Below are 18,634 nucleotides of genomic sequence, written 5' to 3'. Positions count from 1 at the left end.
GTGGTCATTGCCCGTGTACCGTGTTGGCCTCTTAACAAATATTGTGTTTGATTCAGACGGGGAAGGGTTAACCTCTTTGCTCTGTGTGAAGTGCAGAGCGTCTCAGAGGGGTGTAGCCTGGTCCGGAGAGTAGCCAGCGCTTCCACATGTAGGACATGAAGGCTTACTCAAAGGAAGACATTTAAAAAACCATTTCTTATATATATATATATGCAGGGCTTGCATATGGATGCATATTTTTGCTAAAAGAATGTGTGTAAGCATGTTGTAAACATGTGTGGCTGACATGTTTATATTCTACACAGAACCAGGAAGAACAGAGTTGGTAGGGATGCTGTGTTCAGAGGTCAGCGGATGGATGTGGAGTACATTAACACACAGACCCCAGACCAGAGAGAGAATATACAACCTAGCGTGGCCTGACTGACTTCCTAGTTCCTGGTTATGGTTGCTATGCAGAGTGGTTGCCGTGTGTGGTTAAACTGCTGACAGCCCAGTGACAAACAAAGTTGTGAGAAAACCATGAGGTGTCACATAGTGACATCCTGTATGTAACATATAATATTGTATACAGAACCAGAAGAACAGAGTTGGTAGGGATGGCGGATTATAGAGATCATAGAGAGATGGAGATGGAGGATTTAAACATTTATGAAGCTCCAACCATGGATGTTCAGACTAAGACCCCAGACCAGGCTGAAGAGAAGACCCCAAAGTCAGGTATGACAGAACCTGCACCCTCAAGTCAGCAGGTGCACTACTTTCAAACATGTATACTTTTAAAATGTGATTAAAGTGTATGTTTGTATTGATGCTGTGTGTTTGTGTATGTATATGAGTATTTGTGTGTCTGTGTTTATGTGTGTGCATCTGTTTGTCCCTCAGAGATTGGGTCCTACAGGTGGGTCATCGTGAGCTTCGGGCTGCTGTGTGTCCTACAAGCCACTCTCAACATCTCCCTCCGTCTGGCCTTCTGTGAGTCTGGGGAATTGCAAACATTACTATCATAATGTCAGCATCATTAAGGAGAAGTTATTCTTTTAAGATAACATTATTATTTTGTATACATTATTAATGTCAAAACGGCAATATCACACAGTTCAGCTAGTGAGCCCCTTGTTTAACTTGCATACCGACAAGCCGCCCCTGAGGTAAAGGTTCCAATTGCTACAACTGTGCAAATGATCTTGTTAAAAACAAGTAACATCTTCATTTGACTTTCTGTGTTATACAACACTAAAAATAAACATCCACTTCATGTTTCTTAAAGAACAGGGGAAGTTGTACTGTCCGGTAGAATGTTTCAACCACATCTTCTGCTTTGCAAAAGTTACCCTCATTTATATTTTACAGCCAACAATCAGTTTGAGACCAGTAACACCATATTGACCAGAGAGAGAGACCAGTTACAGACCAGTAACACCATCCTGACCAGAGAGAGAGATGACCTTAAGAGGAGGCTAAGTGGTGAATTGAAGGACTGTTTTAATATGTTGGTGTTGGTTGTATACTTTTAGAAAATATATCTTTAAATATAGAGTTTGAACTGAAATATTTTGTTTAAAGACTTGAGGAAGTTTGATATTTACAACTAATCATCTGTTCAGCGTTGCAGAGAGTAACAATGGATGGAGGAGGTTTGGCTGCAGCTGTTCTGAAATAAGCCAATAGGAAACATGTTCTCTGTTGTGTTTTCAGAGGTCACCTGTCCTGCTGGCTGGCTGAAGTTTGGTTGTAGCTGTTACTACGTCTCTACTGAGAAGAAGAACTGGGCTGACAGCAGACAGGACTGTATAGGGAGAGGAGCAGACCTGGTGATCATAAACAGCCCAGAGGAACAGGTGAGAGAGAGAGAGAGAGAGAGAGAGAGAGAGAGAGAGAGAGAGAGAGAGAGAGAGAGAGAGAGAGAGAGAGAGAGAGAGAGAGAGAGAGAGAGAGAGAGAGAGAGAGAGAGAGAGAGAGAGAGAGAGAGAGAGAGAGAGAGAGAGAGAGAGAGAGAGAGAGAGAGAGTAAGTAGGGAGTCAGGTGGCTGAGCGGTGAGGGAGTCAGACTAGTAATCCGAAGGTTGCCAGTTCGATTCCCGGTCATGCCAACTGACGTTGTGTCCTTGGGCAAGGCACTTCACCCTACTTGCCTCGGGGGGAATGTCCCTGTACTTACTGTAAGTCGCTCTGGATAAGAGCGTCTGCTAAAATGACTAAATGTAAGTAAGAAAGTCATACCAGAAACGTACAGGATAAGGTCAAGTTTGATCAGGGTTGATCAGGGTTGATCAGGGTAATAAAACTGCTCTTATCCCTTCTCCATGAGGCATTCCTCAATAACCTCAACAAGGGAGTTTGGATCGGTCTGACCGACACAGTAACAGAAGGGACCTGGATCTGGGTGGATGGAACTCCACTGAATACATCGTAAGAGAAAACTACTCTTTCTGTAGTCCCTAGACTCATAAACCATCTCTAACAGTAAGACTCTAAGATATTACAGCTTTCTTCACTGAGTTTGCCTGGTGCACTATAACCAATTACATTGTCAAATAAGTTCACCATGCACAATCATATCCAGTATTCGACTCGACATGTACAGGAGGACTTCTCATTCTGTATGACCCAGAAGTGGACCTCAGTGTGTGACTGTCTGGTTGTGTTGATGTTTAACCCTGTAGGTTCTGGACATCTCTTCAGCCTGACAATTACAAGTATTCAGGTAATCGTGATGAGGACTGTGTTCATTCATACAAGAGATCTAGTTTTACCCTTTCATGGAATGACAATGGTTGTTTTTTTTCTCATTACTGGCTATGTGAAAAAGGAATATAACTAAAGTTACATTACAAATTTGGAAAATTGTTTACAAAGACTGCATTGTAATGATGGATACGATGGTAGGTTATTTCCTCTAGGATCACAACGACTCTTATTGAGCGACTTGTTGCTCTTGTTGGTTAGTTTGAACTGATTTAACTACTTGTACTCGCTGTAAATTATAACATTGTTGCTTGCTTTCCTACAGGTACACTCTAGCACTTTTGAGGTTCATGTTGTTTAATTTGTAATTTGTTTGAATACCTTATGGTTCTTCCCATTGGCACTTATTTGCTTTTCACAATATATGCTTCATGTTTTGGCTACCCACTATGTTTTGGGGGCTACCTCGTTGTTTATGATCATTGACCTATGCACTTTTGTAAAGCTCTCTCTTGGAAGTCGCTTTGGATAAAAGCATCTACTAAATGAATACATGTAAATGTAATGACCAAACGTATGTAAGGATTTGAAATGTAAAAGACACACAAAAATAGAACATTTTGTTTCTCCTAGCAGTCAGTAGTATCTACCACAGAGCTTGGTTATTTTAATGTTTCATCTGCTTCCCTCTAATAAATGAAGTGCTACTAACTATCAAAATAAAATCATATTTACATACTCTGAATAGGACTAATTGCATGTTTTACGTTGAGTAAATAAATAAAAAAGTGATTGTCATCTTCCAACTTGTCTCTATTTATTACCTGATCATCTCCAAATGCTTTATAGTGTGTCGTTACCATGACGTCGTTACCATGACGTCTTTACCAGACAGGACACCGCTGACCACAACGTAAGCGAAATCCTTCTTCCTATAAATGATCTTGGCTCCTAAAAACGTGTCATGATGATTCTGTGTTCCCACGGTGATCTGGGGAGCCCAACAACAGTGGACCTTAAAGTACTTTTACTGAAATACCGTAGAGAACTGTACTATAGGGGCTTAATGGTAATAAACACATACAAAACACATGAAAAATGTCTGAAAGAAGCAACCTTTATAATAAGTTATAAAAATTGAAATGTTTACTAAACTAGTAGGCTAACAGTGGGTCGGGATGGGAACTGTGGTCATTGCCCGTGTGCCGTGTTGGCCTGTTAACAAATATTGTGTGTGATTCAGACGGGGAAGGGTTAACCTCTTTGCTCTGTGTGAAGTGCAGAGCGTGTCAGAGGGGTGTAGCCTGGTCCGGAGAGTAGCCAGCGCTTCCAAACAGTCTAGTCTGCGAGACTGTCCTGACGAGTTTAAAATCCTCGTTTTCTCCACAGCGGCCTACAGTCCTCACAATTCAGAAATAGGTAAGCGCTAACCATTAGTTTGATAAAACGACGTGTTCTGATGCAAAAGCTGCATTTACAAGTATAATGTAATACGATATGCGCAGTGATTTGACTTTGCTTTAAGCTGCACCCGGGCCGTTTGTTTATACCGAGGTTTCGAGTTAGATGTAGCTTATTCTGAAATGATAGGCAGCATTTGTCTCAATATCTGCGACATTTTCTGCAGTAGAAAGATCCCCGCATACAGTAGCCTACGTCATGTTGCGTTTCTAGTTATCGATCAGCACCCTGTGCACGATTAAATGCTAGCTCATCCTGTTTATCCGCCCGGTGGATCTAGTGTTCATTCAGAGAGATTCGCTGATATATTAATGGCAAAAGCACGGGTGATGCCATATATGGTCAAAGTGAAATCCCTGGATGTAAGTGGAAAGAAAAATCGTGAGAAACTTTGTTGTCCTCATTCATTAATTGCAGTTAAGTACGAAGTAGTGTGGTTGTAAAGTACTGTGCCTGAATATGATGTATTATAGCATCAGATGTTCAAGGCCAGATAACTAGTTATTATACTTACTGGTACTTACAGTTAGTCTTATCAAACAAAAACGTCACAGTGAGGAACTGGTGGGTATACCGTCTACATTTGGATCAAACCTGATCATTAGTGAAACATGTAACATTTCCTGACCTCAATGTCTCTCTCACATAAACATCTACGATATCTGGGGTTTTATTCGAACAATAATCCATTAGTGTGTCAATTCAATCTTTTTTTTTTTTTTTATCTCACACTTGTCAACTAGCAGCTGGGCCTTCCCTTATCTATAAATGGACATCTGCTGTTACCATAGAAACACGCACAGTACCAAACAGTGATCTTGTGTGTGAATATCCACATATAGAGGAAGTAAACACCGTCATAGTCATTCTGCGGATGTCTGGGTCATCTGTTGTCTGGTCGTGTGTGGGTGTGTGTGTCTTAATGTGGGTGTGTAAGAGTGCGTGGGTGGGTATGTGTGTGTCCGGTTGCCTGTGTGGTTGGTTGTGTGTGTGCGCGCGTGCAAAGGCGTGTGTGTGTGTGTGTGTCAGGGAGAGAGTGTGTTTGGGATCCCTCCCTCCCAGCCAACTGACGCCAGAGATTACAGGACACCTAATCCAGCCGAGCCCCTCTTCAAACTCACTGTGTTCACTTGACAACCACGACCAGCTATCACAATGCATACGTGTGCCTGTGTGTGTGTGTGTGTGACTGTGTGTATGTGTGTGTGTGTGCATGAGTTGGGGGGAAGGGTGTTTTCAGATGTGTGTGTGTGCGTGCATGAGTTGGGGGGGAAGGGTTTTTCAGATGTGTGTGTGTGTGTGTGTGCATGAGTTGGGTGGAAGGGTGTTTCAGATGTGTGTTTGTGTTTCATATCAACTAGAAGCAGAGAAGGAGAATCCGGGGGTAAATACAAAGGCTGTCATTTATCTTTGACTTTGAACCCTTTTGAAAACTCCACCCAGGCAAGTCATAAGGCTCCCTGTAGCAGTAGTACTACGTATGTGTGTGTGTGTGTGTGTGTGTGCAAACTGAAAGTGTTCACAATGCCATAAACGTCCATATGGCGTGGTAATCTTCCTCTCAGTGTAGTCAGTCTCTGTGTGTCAACTGTGAGCTGCCCAGAGTGAGACAGAGTCAGAAGTCTGGCAGAGTCAGGGAGGGCAGATCTGCGTGCATCACAGGCAGAGGCAGCTGGAGAAAGTGAGTCACAGCCCTGCCCTAGAATCCCCTGCGAGAGGAACCAGGGGCTGTGAGGAAGCTAGCCGTGCAGCCAAACGACGGGCTCTCGGGGCAGGGAGAGTCCAGCATGTAGGGGGGTCAGGTGGCTGAGCGGTTAGGGAAGCGGGCTAGTAATCTGAAGGTTGCCAGTTCGATTCCCGGCCATGCCAAATGACGTTGTGTCCTTAGGCAAGGCACTTCACCCAACTTGCCTAGGGGGAATGTCCCTGTACTTACTGTAAGACGCTCTGGATAAGAGCGTCTGCTAAATGACTAAATGTAAATGTAGGGAGACTGTGGAGCTAGCTGGGTCTGGAAGCAGGACAGGACATAATCAGAGCCTCTCTCCCTAAGACAGGCTTCAGGTGAAAGGTGTCCTTCACCCTCAAACGGAGGAGTTTTCCCAACTTCTCCTGTGTGATTTATTGGGGGGGGGGAAGAAGAAGAAACACAGTGAAGAAGAGAAACGTTCCGTTACTGGGGATCTCCTGATCGGTGGAGGACGAGGTTTCTGGAATGACTGACTCACTTTATGAGGGCAGTGAGAGAAAGAGGGAAAGAGGGAGAGAGAGGGAAAGAGGGAGGGGGGGAGGGGGGGGGGAACTCCCTGTCTTACTCCAGGGGCCAATCAAAATGCTTGTCAGCAGTCTCGTGACCTGTTCTATTTCAGCTGCCCATATTGTTGAGCCTACCAAACCACCTCTGTGGCCCCTGCCCATCGAAACCATGGAAACGTCAATCCCATAATAACACAGGCCTTTGGTGCCTAGAAGTCTTAGTGTTCAACTATCATCTAATCTTAATTTGTGTACATTTTATCAAGGGATAAACAAGCATTAGTTCTAGTGATTTTACAAACAAATTTCAAACTTTTTGGCCTGTCAGTACCCGCTTCTCTTGGCGTGTGCTTGGCGTGTGCTTGGCGTGTGCTTGGCGTGTGCCTGGCGTATGCCTGGCTCTGGTGTGATGTTTGTCTGTGATAGATGTCGTCTGCCCGGCTAATTAGCTCCTGTTCCTGAGGAGATGTGAGTCGCTCCTCAGAACAGAGATGTTTGGGATGCTAATTCACAGATCCTGCGCTGCCTCCTTGATGTTCTCGCTGACAGAACACGCATTTCTGTCAAAGCTCAGATCTGACTTCTACCTGTAAAATGATGCCAAATAAAACTTTTTTTTTTTACCCCAGAACTCCCGTCTTTGCTTTTAACAGATTGTCAGAAACAACTCTCTCATTTGGGGGAAGGTTATGATGTGGAACTCAAACAGGAATTAATGTGCTTTTATGGCCAGGGAAGTCTGTGAACCAAAGCAAGATATTGTTTCTCAGTTCCCATGGTGACGTGTTGTTCCTCCTTTTCAAAACCGGAAGCTCTAGGGGATGAAATCGGAGACCATCCATACTAGCGTTAGATAGAGGAGGTAGGGTGTTGTTTATAGGGTGGGGAAGCATGTCAATGACTGGGTCTTCAAGACAAGAGGAGAGATTCTCTTCTCCTCCACCCCACAAGGCTGTAACGAGAGCCAAGCCAGAACAGAAACTCCCGATTTTAAAGAGAGTTTAAAGAGTTTTGAACTCCTTCTCTTCCGAACAAGGTCACAAGCCCATTCCTCCCATGCCTGTGGGCGGGCGCTGAGGCCAGCAAACAGACAGGGAGCCCCAAACCTCAGTCCTTTCTCCTGCTCTCTCTCTCTCTCTCTCTCTCTCTCTCTCTCTCTCTCTCTCTCTCTCTCTCTCTCTCTCTCTCTCTCAGGAGAGAGGGCAGGAGAGATGGCGTCTGGAGGAACACCGCACTGCTCGCGTGCAGACACTGTTTACTTCCTGCAACACCACGTCTCAGCTGGAAGCATGTTTACGCGGTCTGGACGACTAAACGGGGATGTGATTTGCGTGGCGCTCTCTTTCCTCACTGTTTCAGTTCGACCGTGTCCTATTTTACCTTTTTAAGCTGCTTTGTATAACTTTTCTGGAGAGAGAAAAATAAACTAAATCTAAGGGTCTTTCACTGCTGAGTAAATACTTTCTTCCTGGTTGTGATCCTGTCGTGTGGGCGGTACCTTCAGCAGTCTGCCTTTGCAAACACAGGAGCTGCTGTTACACCCACCTGGCTAGTGGTAGACTGTTGACCTGCTGGTCTCCAGTAGCCACAACGTCCGGCTGAGAGCTGTGAGTCAGATATTAACAGGATGCCCGACTCACATCTTAAAAATCCCAAACATTTCCGCTTGGCAGGCTGGTCCAAGTGGGTGGTAATCACTCCTAGCGCTGGCACCCACTCCAAGCTGTTAGCGTAGCGCCGTGGCTTTCGGTGTCTGAAATGACTCAAGTGTGTGTGAGTGTACTGTGTGTGTGTGAGTGTGTGTGTGTGAGAGAGCCACCGCTGGGGTGTCCCTCCCAGACCTGAGTCATCTCTCTCTTCCTCTTCCTGTTAACCAGGAAGTCCACAGATGGCACCTGTGACTCACTGACGACCGAAACACCAGGAAATGTTATCTTCGTATCCATGGCGACGGATCTATATGAGGCGTGGGCTACCAAAACATACTGTGTCTTGTGTTCTGCTTGACTGTATCCATTATAACCCAGAGTGTGTGTGTGTGTGTACCTTATGTGTGTGTTCCTCAGCATGGCGTACCACCCAGAGTTTGAGCGTGCGGGGCAGCAGCCTGGCCTGCAGGTTTGGAGGATTGAGAAGTTCGACCTGGTTCCCGTCCCGGAGAACCTGTACGGAGGGTTCTACACAGGAGACGCCTACCTGGTGCTCAACACCATCAAGCAGCGCTCCGGGAACCTGCAGTATGACCTGCACTTCTGGCTGGGTGAGGAGGGCCGGGGGGCCGGAGGGCTGGGGGGCCAAGGGGAGCTTACTCAGTAACTTTGTTCAGGCTAGCATTGAATCTAACTTGGTAGCTGTGTTAAGGCTAGCATTGAAGCTAACTTGGTAGCTGTGTTAAGGCTAGCATTGAAGCTAACTCGGTAGCTGTGTTAAGGCTAGCATGGAAGCTAACTCGGTAGCTGTGTTAAGGCTAGCATGGAAGCTAACTCTGTAGCTGTATTCCTGCGTTCAGGGGACTTCTGCTCCCAGGATGAGAGCGGCTCGGCGGCCATTTTCACGGTCCAGATGGACGACTACCTGGGAGGTAAACCCATCCAGTACCGAGAGGTCCAGGGCCACGAGTCCAAACCCTTCCTGGGGTACTTCAAGTCTGGCATCAAGTACATGGTGAGGTCCTGTCTTCGTCCTGTTCGTCCTGTTCGTGTTTGGATGGTCACACAGCTGTGTCTGTGTGGCCTGTGATAGGTTGTTGCGATGAACTTTGAACTTTGTAATTTTTTTCATGAGCATCAGTAGTGAACATGTCTGACAGGAAATTCCTGTCTGACCCAAGTCTCCTTTGCAACCACTTCCTGTTCCAGAAAGGAGGCGTGGCGTCCGGGTTCAAGCACGTTGTCACCAACGAGGTCATCATGCAGCGTGTGCTGCAGGTCAAAGGTCGTCGCGTTGTCCGGGCAACTGAGGTTCCGGTCTCCTGGGACAGCTTTAACCAGGGAGACTGTTTCATTGTGGACCTGGGGAATGTGAGTCACCGCAGATAACGACTAGCGTGGGACTAGGATGGGACTAGGATGGGACTAACATGGGGTTAGAATGGGACTTGGATGGGACTAGGATGGGACTAACATGGGGTTAGAATGGGACTTGGATGGGACTTGGATGGGACTTGGATGGGACTTGGATGGGACTAGGATGGGACTAGGATGGGACTAGGATGGGACTAGGATGGGACTAACATGGGGTTAGAATGGGACTTGGATGGGACTTGGATGGGACTAGGATGGGACTAACATTGGGTTAGAATGGGACTTGGATGGGACTAGGATGGGACTAGGATGGGACTAACATGGAGTTAGAATGGGACTTGGATGGGACTAGGCTGGGACTAGCATGGACACACCGTGACCTCACTTCCTGTGGCTTGCAGGAGATCTACCAGTGGTGCGGTTCCCAGAGCAACCGCTTCGAGAAGCTCAAGGCCACTCAGCTGGCGAAGGGTATCCGTGACAACGAGCGCAGCGGTCGAGCGCGCGTGTACGTGTGTGACGAGGGGGCGGAGCGAGACAAAATGCTGGAGGTGAGATGTCAGGTGGCTGAGTGGTTAGGGAATCGGGCTAGTAATCAGAAGATTGCCGGTTCGATTCCTGGCCGTGCCAAATGACGTGTCCTTGGGCAGGGCACTTCACCCTACTTGCCTCGGGGGGAATGTCCCTGTACTTACTGTAAGTCGCTCTGGATAAGAGCGTCTGCTAAATGACTAAATGTAAATGTAATGTCTGTCAACACACCACCCTTACACCACCCTCACCATCATCAACAACACCATTATCTCTGTACCTCCTCCCACCTGCACCCTGTCTGGACAATAACATAACAATTTAACGATGCAGCCAATTAGCAAATGCTGTTGTTTAAGGCACCCACTGGAGAGGAGAGGGGAGGGGGGGGGGGGGGGGTGGAGTAACGTGTAACCTGATCTGCAGTATCTAATAATCTACCACTGAGCTACACCCGCGTATGAGAGGTTTGTGGTTAAACACATGGGTACAGAGCTGTACTGTGCGTGTGCTGTCTGTGTTTCTGATCGAGCTGGTCTGTGTGTTGGACGGCAGGTGTTGGGAGCCAAACCAGAGCTTCCTGAAGGAGTCACCGATGACGTCAAAGCCGACTCCTCAAACAGGAAGTTGGCCAAACTGTACAAGGTAGAGCAGCAGGAAGTGATGTGTTCACAGGAAGTGGAGCTGGAAGTGTTGTGTTCACAGGCAGACCGGCTGTACTGGTTCCGCAGAGCGTGCCCCCTAGCCATGTGTTTTGTATCGTGTTCTGGAAGTGCGTTATGGACTGAAATCTGAGGCAATGTAGCTTTGGAGCTTGATATTAGATTGTATAGTTCCTGGACTTTACTGACTGGAAATGACATTACTCACTACTTACCCATCCTCCCCTTCTCCTCCCCATCCTCCCCCTCTCCTCCCCACCCCCCCCTCTCATCCTCACCCTCTCCCCCCCCATCCTCTCCCCCCCCCCCCTCCCCCCCCAGGTATCTGACGCCAGTGGAGACATGGCCATTGCTCTGGTGGCGGCGGAGAACCCGTTCTCCCAGGGTGCCCTGGAGTCCACCGACTGCTTCATCCTGGACCACGGCTCCGACGGGAAGATCTTCGTGTGGAAAGGTCAGCCTGGGACTCTGCCTGACTGGGGAGGAGGAAGGCTCCAGCCTTGACCAAAAACACGAGGGACAGCCAAAAACGGAAGCGTTGTTTTGGAGACAGGCTGTTTGGGATGCAGTTACAGTGGACGGGGATGACAATAGCTTGTTTTGTTTTAGCGTGTTAAGGCAGCTTCCGTGCCCTGGTCGTGACAGTTATGGTGTTGCGGGCCGGGTGAGAGAACAGGAGCGTTGTGTCTCGGGGGAGTCATGTGGGACGAGACCTCACAGAGCAGGGGAGTCATGTGGGACGAGACCTCACAGAGCAGGGGAGTCATGTGGGACGAGACCTCACAGAGCAGGGGAGTCATGTGGGACGAGACCTCACAGAGCAGGGAAGTCATGTGGGACGAGACCTCACAGAGCAGGGAAGTCATGTGGGACGAGACCTCACAGAGCAGGGAAGTCATGTGGGACGAGACCTCACAGAGCAGGGGAGTCATGTGGGACGAGACCTCACAGAGCAGGGGAGTCATGTGGGACGAGACCTCACAGAGCAGGGGAGTCATGTGGGACGAGACCTCACAGAGCAGGGGAGGAAAGTGGGACGAGACCTCACAGAGCAGGGGAGTCATGTGGGACGAGACCTCACAGAGCAGGGGAGTCATGTGGGATGAGACCTCACAGAGCAGGGGAGTCATGTGGGACGAGACCTCACAGAGCAGGGGAGTCATGTGGGACGAGACCTCACAGAGCAGGGGAGGAAAGTGGGAGGAGACCTCACAGAGCAGGGGAGGAAAGTGGGAGGAGACCTCACAGAGCAGGGGAGGAAAGTGAGAGGGAGTGTTGAAGAGAAGTAACAAAATTCTGTAAATCTCTGGTGATTTAATTGTTGTTCATTTCCGAAGGCTCAGTGAACCAAGTTATTGTCTCTCCCCTCACACACACCCCACACCCTCCACACACACGCACCCCACCCCACAAACACACACACCAACACCTCCCTCCCACACACACACACACACAAACACAGGCAAGGATGCGAACATGGAGGAGCGCAAGGTGGCCATGAAGACTGCGGAAGAGTTCATCAAGAAGATGGGCTACCCCAAGCAGACCCAGATCCAGATCCTGCCGGAGATGGGCGAGACTCCGCTCTTCAAGCAGTTCTTCAAGAACTGGCGGGACAAGGACCAGACGGAGGGCCTGGGCGTGGCCTACATCTCCAACAGCATCGCAAAGATCGAGAAGGTGGCCTTCGACGCCTCCACCCTCCACGAGTCTGCCCCCATGGCTGCCCAGCACGGCATGGTAGACGGGGGCACCGGAGAGAAGCAGGTGAGGTGGCGCAGGTGGAGGTCATCTTCACACATCCACCCAGACCCCGTACTCTGGGACCAGACCTCGTACTCTGGGACCAGACCCCGTACTCTGGGACCAGACCCCGTACTCTGGGACCAGACCCCGTACTCTGGGACCAGACCCCGTACTCTGGGACCAGACCCCGTACTCTGGGACCAGACCCCGTACTCTGGGACCAGACCCCGTACTCTGGGACCAGACCCCGTACTCTGGGACCAGACCCCGTACTCTGGGACCAGACCCCGTACTCTGGGACCAGACCCCGTACTCTGGGACCAGACCCCGTACTCTGGGACCAGACCCCGTACTCTGGGACCAGACCCCGTACTCTGGGACCAGACCCCGTACTCTGGGACCAGACCCCGTACTCTGGGACCAGACCCCGTACTCTGGGACCAGACCCCGTACTCTGGGACCAGACCCCGTACTCTGGGACCAGACCCCGTACTCTGGGACCAGACCCCGTACTCTGGGACCAGACCCCGTACTCTGGGACCAGACCCCGTACTCTGGGACCAGACCCCGTACTCTGGGACCAGACCCCGTACTCTGGGACCACTGTGGTTAAAGGTGCTTGTCCTGAGTGTTGGTCGACAGGTAACGAGGTGCCTTATTACCATGTTATAAAGGCCTTATTACCATGTTATAAAGGCCTTATTACCATGTTATAAAGGCCTTATTACCATGTTATAAAGGCCTTATTACCTATTAACGAATGCTTATTACAAGGAGCAGGACCTAAACTGTCACCAGTACGGTTCACATTTTACTCCGTGGCGGACGCTTTCATCCCAAGCGACGAACAGATGTTGTCCTGCGTGATGGCCGTGTGTGGATGTTGACTGTGGACGTGTGTGTGTGTGTGTGCGTGTGTGTGTAGATCTGGCGTATCGAGGGAGCGGATAAGGTGTCCGTGGAGCCGTCCACGTACGGGCAGTTCTACGGAGGAGACAGCTACATCATCCTCTACAACTACCAGCACGCTGGCCGGCAAGGCCACATCATCTACATGTGGTAGGAGATCCCAGACAGGCGGCTCGCACGCAGGGATGAGCCCCCACACTCAGGACGAGCATTTACATTACATTTAGTCATTTAGCAGACGCTCTTATCCAGAGCGACTTACAGTAAGTACAGGGACATTCCCCCCGAGGCAAGTAGGGTGAAGTGCCTTGCCCAAGGACACAACGTCATTTTTGCACGGCCGGGAATCGAACTGGCAACCTTCAGATTACTAGCCCAACTCCCTCACCGCTCAGCCATCTGACTCCCACGAGCAGCTGATATCAGCTGTCTGGTCAGGCTGCAGGCCGGGGAGATGATCGGATGTCAACTTTGGGGGAGGGGCACGACTGCATTGATGTTTTCTCCAGTGCAGTTTGGTGCTGTTTACACACACCAAAAGTTGTGCTGTAACACGTAGCTTACCTTAAACTTGAAAACGGTTTTAAAAAAGTGTCTTCAGCGCAGATATGGATCGTGTTGTTCCGATATGTATCGTGTATCGTTCTGTATCGTGTATCGTGTATCGTTCCAGGCAGGGAGCAGACTCGTCCCAGGATGAGATCGGGGCGTCCGCCATCTTGGGTGCCCAGTTGGACGATGAGCTTGGCGGAGGTCCAGTTCAGGTAACGATGGCGCGGCGTGCATGGGGAAGCTACTCTGAACCGGCATCTTTTTTCACCATCCCAGTCTCCCATCTCATTCCCTGTCTGGCCCGCTCTCCTTCTTCACCTTCACCAGAGTAACCCCTCTCCCTGGTCCCTCCTCCCTCCCTCAGGCCTCCTCCCTTCCTCCTCCCCTCCTCCCTCTCTCCGCCCTGTCTCCATTGCTTTCCCTGTCTTCCTTCATTCCTGCACCTCTGTGTCTCCAGGTGGCTGGGGCTCCTATGACTACCCAGGTACCCTCCTTCTCATCTCTGCATGACCTCAGGGGTTTGGCATGGGGGGGAGGGGGGCACTGATATCCTGTGTGTGTGTGAGAGAGGGGGAGAAGGGGGAGTTGTTACCTGCTGTTGTAAATCAATTCATCTTTTATTCAATTTAAATCCAGCGTAATTACAAGCCACTCGGTTCTGATTGTGGGTTAACTTGATCTGCGTCTCGAGCGAGGCTTTAAACAGGACATATCAGCCAGGATTGTTGTGAGGGAGTTCCCTTCATCCCTTCCCCCCTCCTCCCCCCCTCATTTCCTTATCAGTCCGAGTTCCCAAACAAGCCCTGACCTGACCTCACAGAAAAGGCTTAACCCCCCACCGCCCAGCCTGAACGCTCTGCAACAGGGGTTCATCTCGTGCTAACCATCGTTTTGTTTGTCTCAAGGAGTAAGGCTGTCCCACGACATTCCTTGTGTTCTGTTTAAGGTCTGATTCATCTGGTTATTGTTCATGTGATCGTTTTGTGTTGTGTTGCATCCTGCTTGTCTGTGTCCAGCCTGTATGTTAAACACCCTGTGTTGATGCATCACATCACTCTGTGATTTAATATAAAACAGTCTGCAACATTGTAAGTTCTCCAAAATCCCATTTCTCAACTAATCAACCTGTCAGACTTTCCTAACCGTGTGATTTATAGTCAAGCATGTGAAAAGCGTTGTGTATGATTGGATGGATCTTACAAATGCATGTAAATGAACAAACTTAAGCTGACAGGCTTAACATCGCAGCACAGAAGTGAACTAAGACTGTACCACTATCCGCTCCAATCTTCTGGACCTTAGTCTTGTCAGATCCAGTTTGGAGCCCAAACCTACTAAAGCAAGACTTTGTTCAGGCCTACGCAGGTCCCCAGATCTGAGGAACAGCGTTGAACATAAACAAACACTTCAGTGACCAAACGGTTAGGACGGCGTGCAGAGGACCAGGGAGGTTGTAGAGGAGGGGAGAGAGGGGCTTGTTTGTGCCTGCCTGGGATGGAGGTTGGCTGGGCACGTCCTGCTCACAAGGACCCCCTACAGTTGGGAGTTCCAGGAAGCCACATGCAAGGCATGATGGGATCCGGAAGGAATGTGGAACTCCTGGCCCGTTCTGTGTGTTCCGTGTCGTTTGTTTAGAGCTCAACGCTGCCCCCTTGTGCGCGACCTCTGCAGTTGCGCTGGGAAAACGCCGTGAATCGTTTGAGCCGTTCCCACTGTTGTATCGATTGATAACGGCTCGTCTATAAATCCAAAGACCTCACTGGATTTAGATACGGATCTCATCATACATTTCAATCAGTTCGATCATGACTTTAAAAGTAAAAAAGTGCCGTGTAAAGAAAAAAATTCAACATATTTCTCATTAAGGTATTTTCCCTCATTATGAAACCAAATGAAAGTGTTAATGAGTTATTTGTGTGTGTGTGTGTGTGTGTGGCAGGTAAGGGTGGTGCAGGGGAAGGAGCCGGCCCATCTGATGAGCCTGTTTGGGGGGATGCCCATGGTGGTGTACAAGGGAGGTACGTCTAGAGACGGGGGCCAGAGTGCCCCCTCCGAGACACGCCTCTTCCAGGTGCGTTCCAACTCCGCGGGGTGCACACGGGCGGTGGAGGTGAGTCACCTGGGCGCGGCCTGCACAGCATCCTACTGAGACCTGGGAATACAAATCAATTATTAGGATTATTCTATGATTTTCCAGTTACAAGCCTGAAACTTATCGCCGCAACAGCGGAGATAAATGAGTCGCTGGGTCTTAGTAGGATGTGGAAATGCTGCATGTCACTATGTTGGTGTGATTTATAGTCAGAATGTTATTCCTCATCTTGAAAAAGATTTCACATCGATCGTGTTACCTCTAGTCGGAATGTTATTCCTGTTCATGTCGATCGTTTGGGTTAAGAGTCAGAATACTGTTTCACGGTTTCACATCGATTGGTTTGGCCCCGCCTCCCCAGGTTGACGCGACGGCGTCCAACCTGAACTCCAATGACGCCTTCCTGCTAGTGACGCCGGCGGAGACCTTCCTGTGGGCGGGGCAGGGCGCCAACGAAACAGAGAAACAGGGAGCCCAGCAGCTGTGCGACATCCTGGGTGTGTCCGCGTCTGAGCTTCCGGAGGGCGGAGAGAGCGGTGAGGACACAGAGGAGGGACTTATGTCTGTTCTGCCCTAACCAGCACCATGTCTGTTCTGGCAGTGTCTTACCATGACCATGTCTGTTCTGGCAGTGTCTTACCATGACCATGTCTGTTCTGCCCTGACCATGACAATGTCTGTTCTGACCATGACAATGTCTGTTCTGACCATGACAATGTCTGTTCTGACCATGACAATGTCTGTTCTGCGCGTGTCTGTGCTGTGCAGGTGAGTTCTGGGATGCCCTGGGAGGACAGACAGAGTACCGCACCTCCTCCAGACTCAAGAACAAGATGGACACCCACCCACCCAGGCTCTTCGCCTGCTCCAACAAGACGGGCAACTTCGTGGTGAGTCTCCACGCTCTCCCAGCCTGGCCCTGCCGAGCCTGGTGACTCCTCCCCTGGGCTGGTTGTCTTAGTAACGGCCTTCTGTTTGTCCAGATCGAGGAGGTACCAGGGGAGATGACCCAGGAGGACTTGGCTACGGATGATGTGATGATCCTGGACACCTATGAGCAGGTATGAGTGGTCAGACACTCCTGAGGGGCTGGAGGAGGCAGGAGGGGGCAGGAGGAGGCAGGAGGGGGCAGGAGGAGGAAGACACACTATAGTTCCTGAATCAGGAACAGATCCTCACTGAAACTGTAGATCTTTCTAGGGATCCCTCTTGGAACTGTAAACACTGAAGAGTCATCGTGTTAGTGGGTTTTGCTCAGTGGTTAGAGCACTGGACTCTAGACAACAAGGTGGTTGGTTCAGGTCCCGCCTGTACTGATACATGATCCTGTGCTGCAGGTGTTTGTCTGGATCGGTAACGAGGCTCACGAGGAGGAGAAGACGGAGGCCATGGGCTCGGGTAAGTAACCCTGGATTAGTTTAATGTAGTAACCCTGGATTAGTTTAGTAACCCTGGATTAGTGTAGTAACCCTGGATTAGTTTAGTAACCCTGGATTAATGTAGTAACCCTGGATTAATGTAGTAATCCTGGATTAGTTTAGTAACTCTGGATTAATGTAGTAACCCTGGATTTCTCTCTCCCCCCTCAGCTGCCAGGTACATCGAGACCGACCCGGCCAACCGTGACCGCCGCACCCCCATCGTGAAGATCAAGCAGGGCTTCGAGCCCCCAACCTTCTCCGGGTGGTTCCTGGGCTGGGACCACGAGTACTGGACCAGCGACCCTCTGGAGCGCGCCATGGCTGAGCTGGAGCTGTGAACCCTGACCTCTGACCCACTCGCGCTGCCAATAAGACTCTGTGAGGATATTCCTGCTCTGCTGCCCCCCCCTGACCCCGACCCGCCCCCCCTGACCCCGACCCCCCCCCCCCCCCCCCTTCTGAGAATAGTTTTTTTGCTACCCCTTTTTCTTGTTGTAAACGATGTACTTCAGATAGTGTAGTTGTTTTACTGTATTGTATCTGGTTTACTGTATGAGCTAGCGTAGCTGATACGGGTAGGCTGTGCACTGTTAATCTCTCCTGCCCGTTTGCTTGAATAGACACAAGAAGTGTGAAGCTTTTTATATGCAAATGCGATCATGTGACCAACGAAAAGGGCTTCGCGCCGGTCTGCCTTGACTTTCAGAAACAGTTTAAATACTTGTTTACACGTTATCTATAATATATAAAACATACCCAACGGTACATGTAATCCGTTAATAACCAGAGAATGAAAAGAAAGATGCCTTGCTCGATGAATTGGTAATGACGGAATACTCACTGCCCGTAACATCTTCCTCTATGATGCAATACAGCCAGTTAAGCCTTAATCTCTTTGACACTTTTCAGCCACAATATGTAGTGTATTATGTCATGAGTGCTGCCATGACAGAATAAAAGATGAATGCTGGGGGTGGAGAAGGCAATTAGTTATGTTTACTTTCCCTCAGCGGTGGGTGGAGGAGGGGTGAGTGGTTGGGTGGAGACACCCATATGATGACTTGTATTGGAGGTGTTTGTTTAGGTGAGGCATCCGTGGGAGCCTCACGCCTCTATAGACAGAAGTTACCAGAACCTTCACAACCGCACGTTCCGATTTTTCTTTCTTAACTTTCGGATCATCTGTCACTTTCAATAAACGCTCCAAATGCTTTACCAAACTGTAATAAAAGTAAACTGTAATAAAACTAAGTGTCATACCAGAAGTACGTGTCTGTGTTGTTGAAAAAAGAAG

General features: G+C 49.2%; 2 protein-coding genes across 3 annotated transcripts; both read left to right on the top strand.

Annotated features, from left to right (window-relative positions):
• The first annotated feature begins 665 nt into the window (after window positions 1-665).
• Window positions 666-2,415, top strand: LOC136939054 (C-type lectin domain family 4 member E-like). Its single transcript, XM_067231944.1, has 5 exons — window positions 666-720; window positions 886-975; window positions 1,354-1,374; window positions 1,699-1,841; window positions 2,311-2,415. Exons 1-5 carry the CDS (start codon window positions 666-668, stop codon window positions 2,413-2,415), a joined length of 414 nt encoding a protein of 137 aa, XP_067088045.1.
• A 1,574-nt stretch (window positions 2,416-3,989) lies between these two features.
• On the top strand, window positions 3,990-18,605 carry LOC136939055 (gelsolin-like). 2 transcript variants are annotated; one of them, XM_067231945.1, is made up of 17 exons: window positions 3,990-4,106; window positions 8,471-8,664; window positions 8,914-9,068; window positions 9,263-9,424; window positions 9,829-9,978; window positions 10,514-10,603; window positions 10,942-11,074; window positions 12,083-12,387; window positions 13,292-13,425; window positions 13,949-14,039; window positions 14,285-14,311; window positions 15,767-15,937; window positions 16,281-16,455; window positions 16,688-16,809; window positions 16,903-16,980; window positions 17,257-17,317; window positions 17,509-18,605. In XM_067231945.1, exons 2-17 carry the CDS (start codon window positions 8,472-8,474, stop codon window positions 17,676-17,678), a joined length of 2,217 nt encoding a protein of 738 aa, XP_067088046.1. In that variant the 5' UTR covers window positions 3,990-4,106; window position 8,471; the 3' UTR covers window positions 17,679-18,605. The 2 variants fall into 2 exon arrangements, with proteins under 2 accessions (XP_067088046.1, XP_067088047.1); XM_067231946.1 differs by lacking the exon at window positions 14,285-14,311.
• Window positions 18,606-18,634: the final 29 nt, after the last annotated feature.

The sequence above is a fragment of the Osmerus mordax genome, unplaced genomic scaffold (assembly GCF_038355195.1).
Source record: "Osmerus mordax isolate fOsmMor3 unplaced genomic scaffold, fOsmMor3.pri Scaffold_101, whole genome shotgun sequence".
Classification (NCBI taxonomy): Eukaryota; Metazoa; Chordata; class Actinopteri; order Osmeriformes; family Osmeridae; genus Osmerus; species Osmerus mordax.
This window is presented reverse-complemented; position numbering and strand designations above follow the sequence as displayed.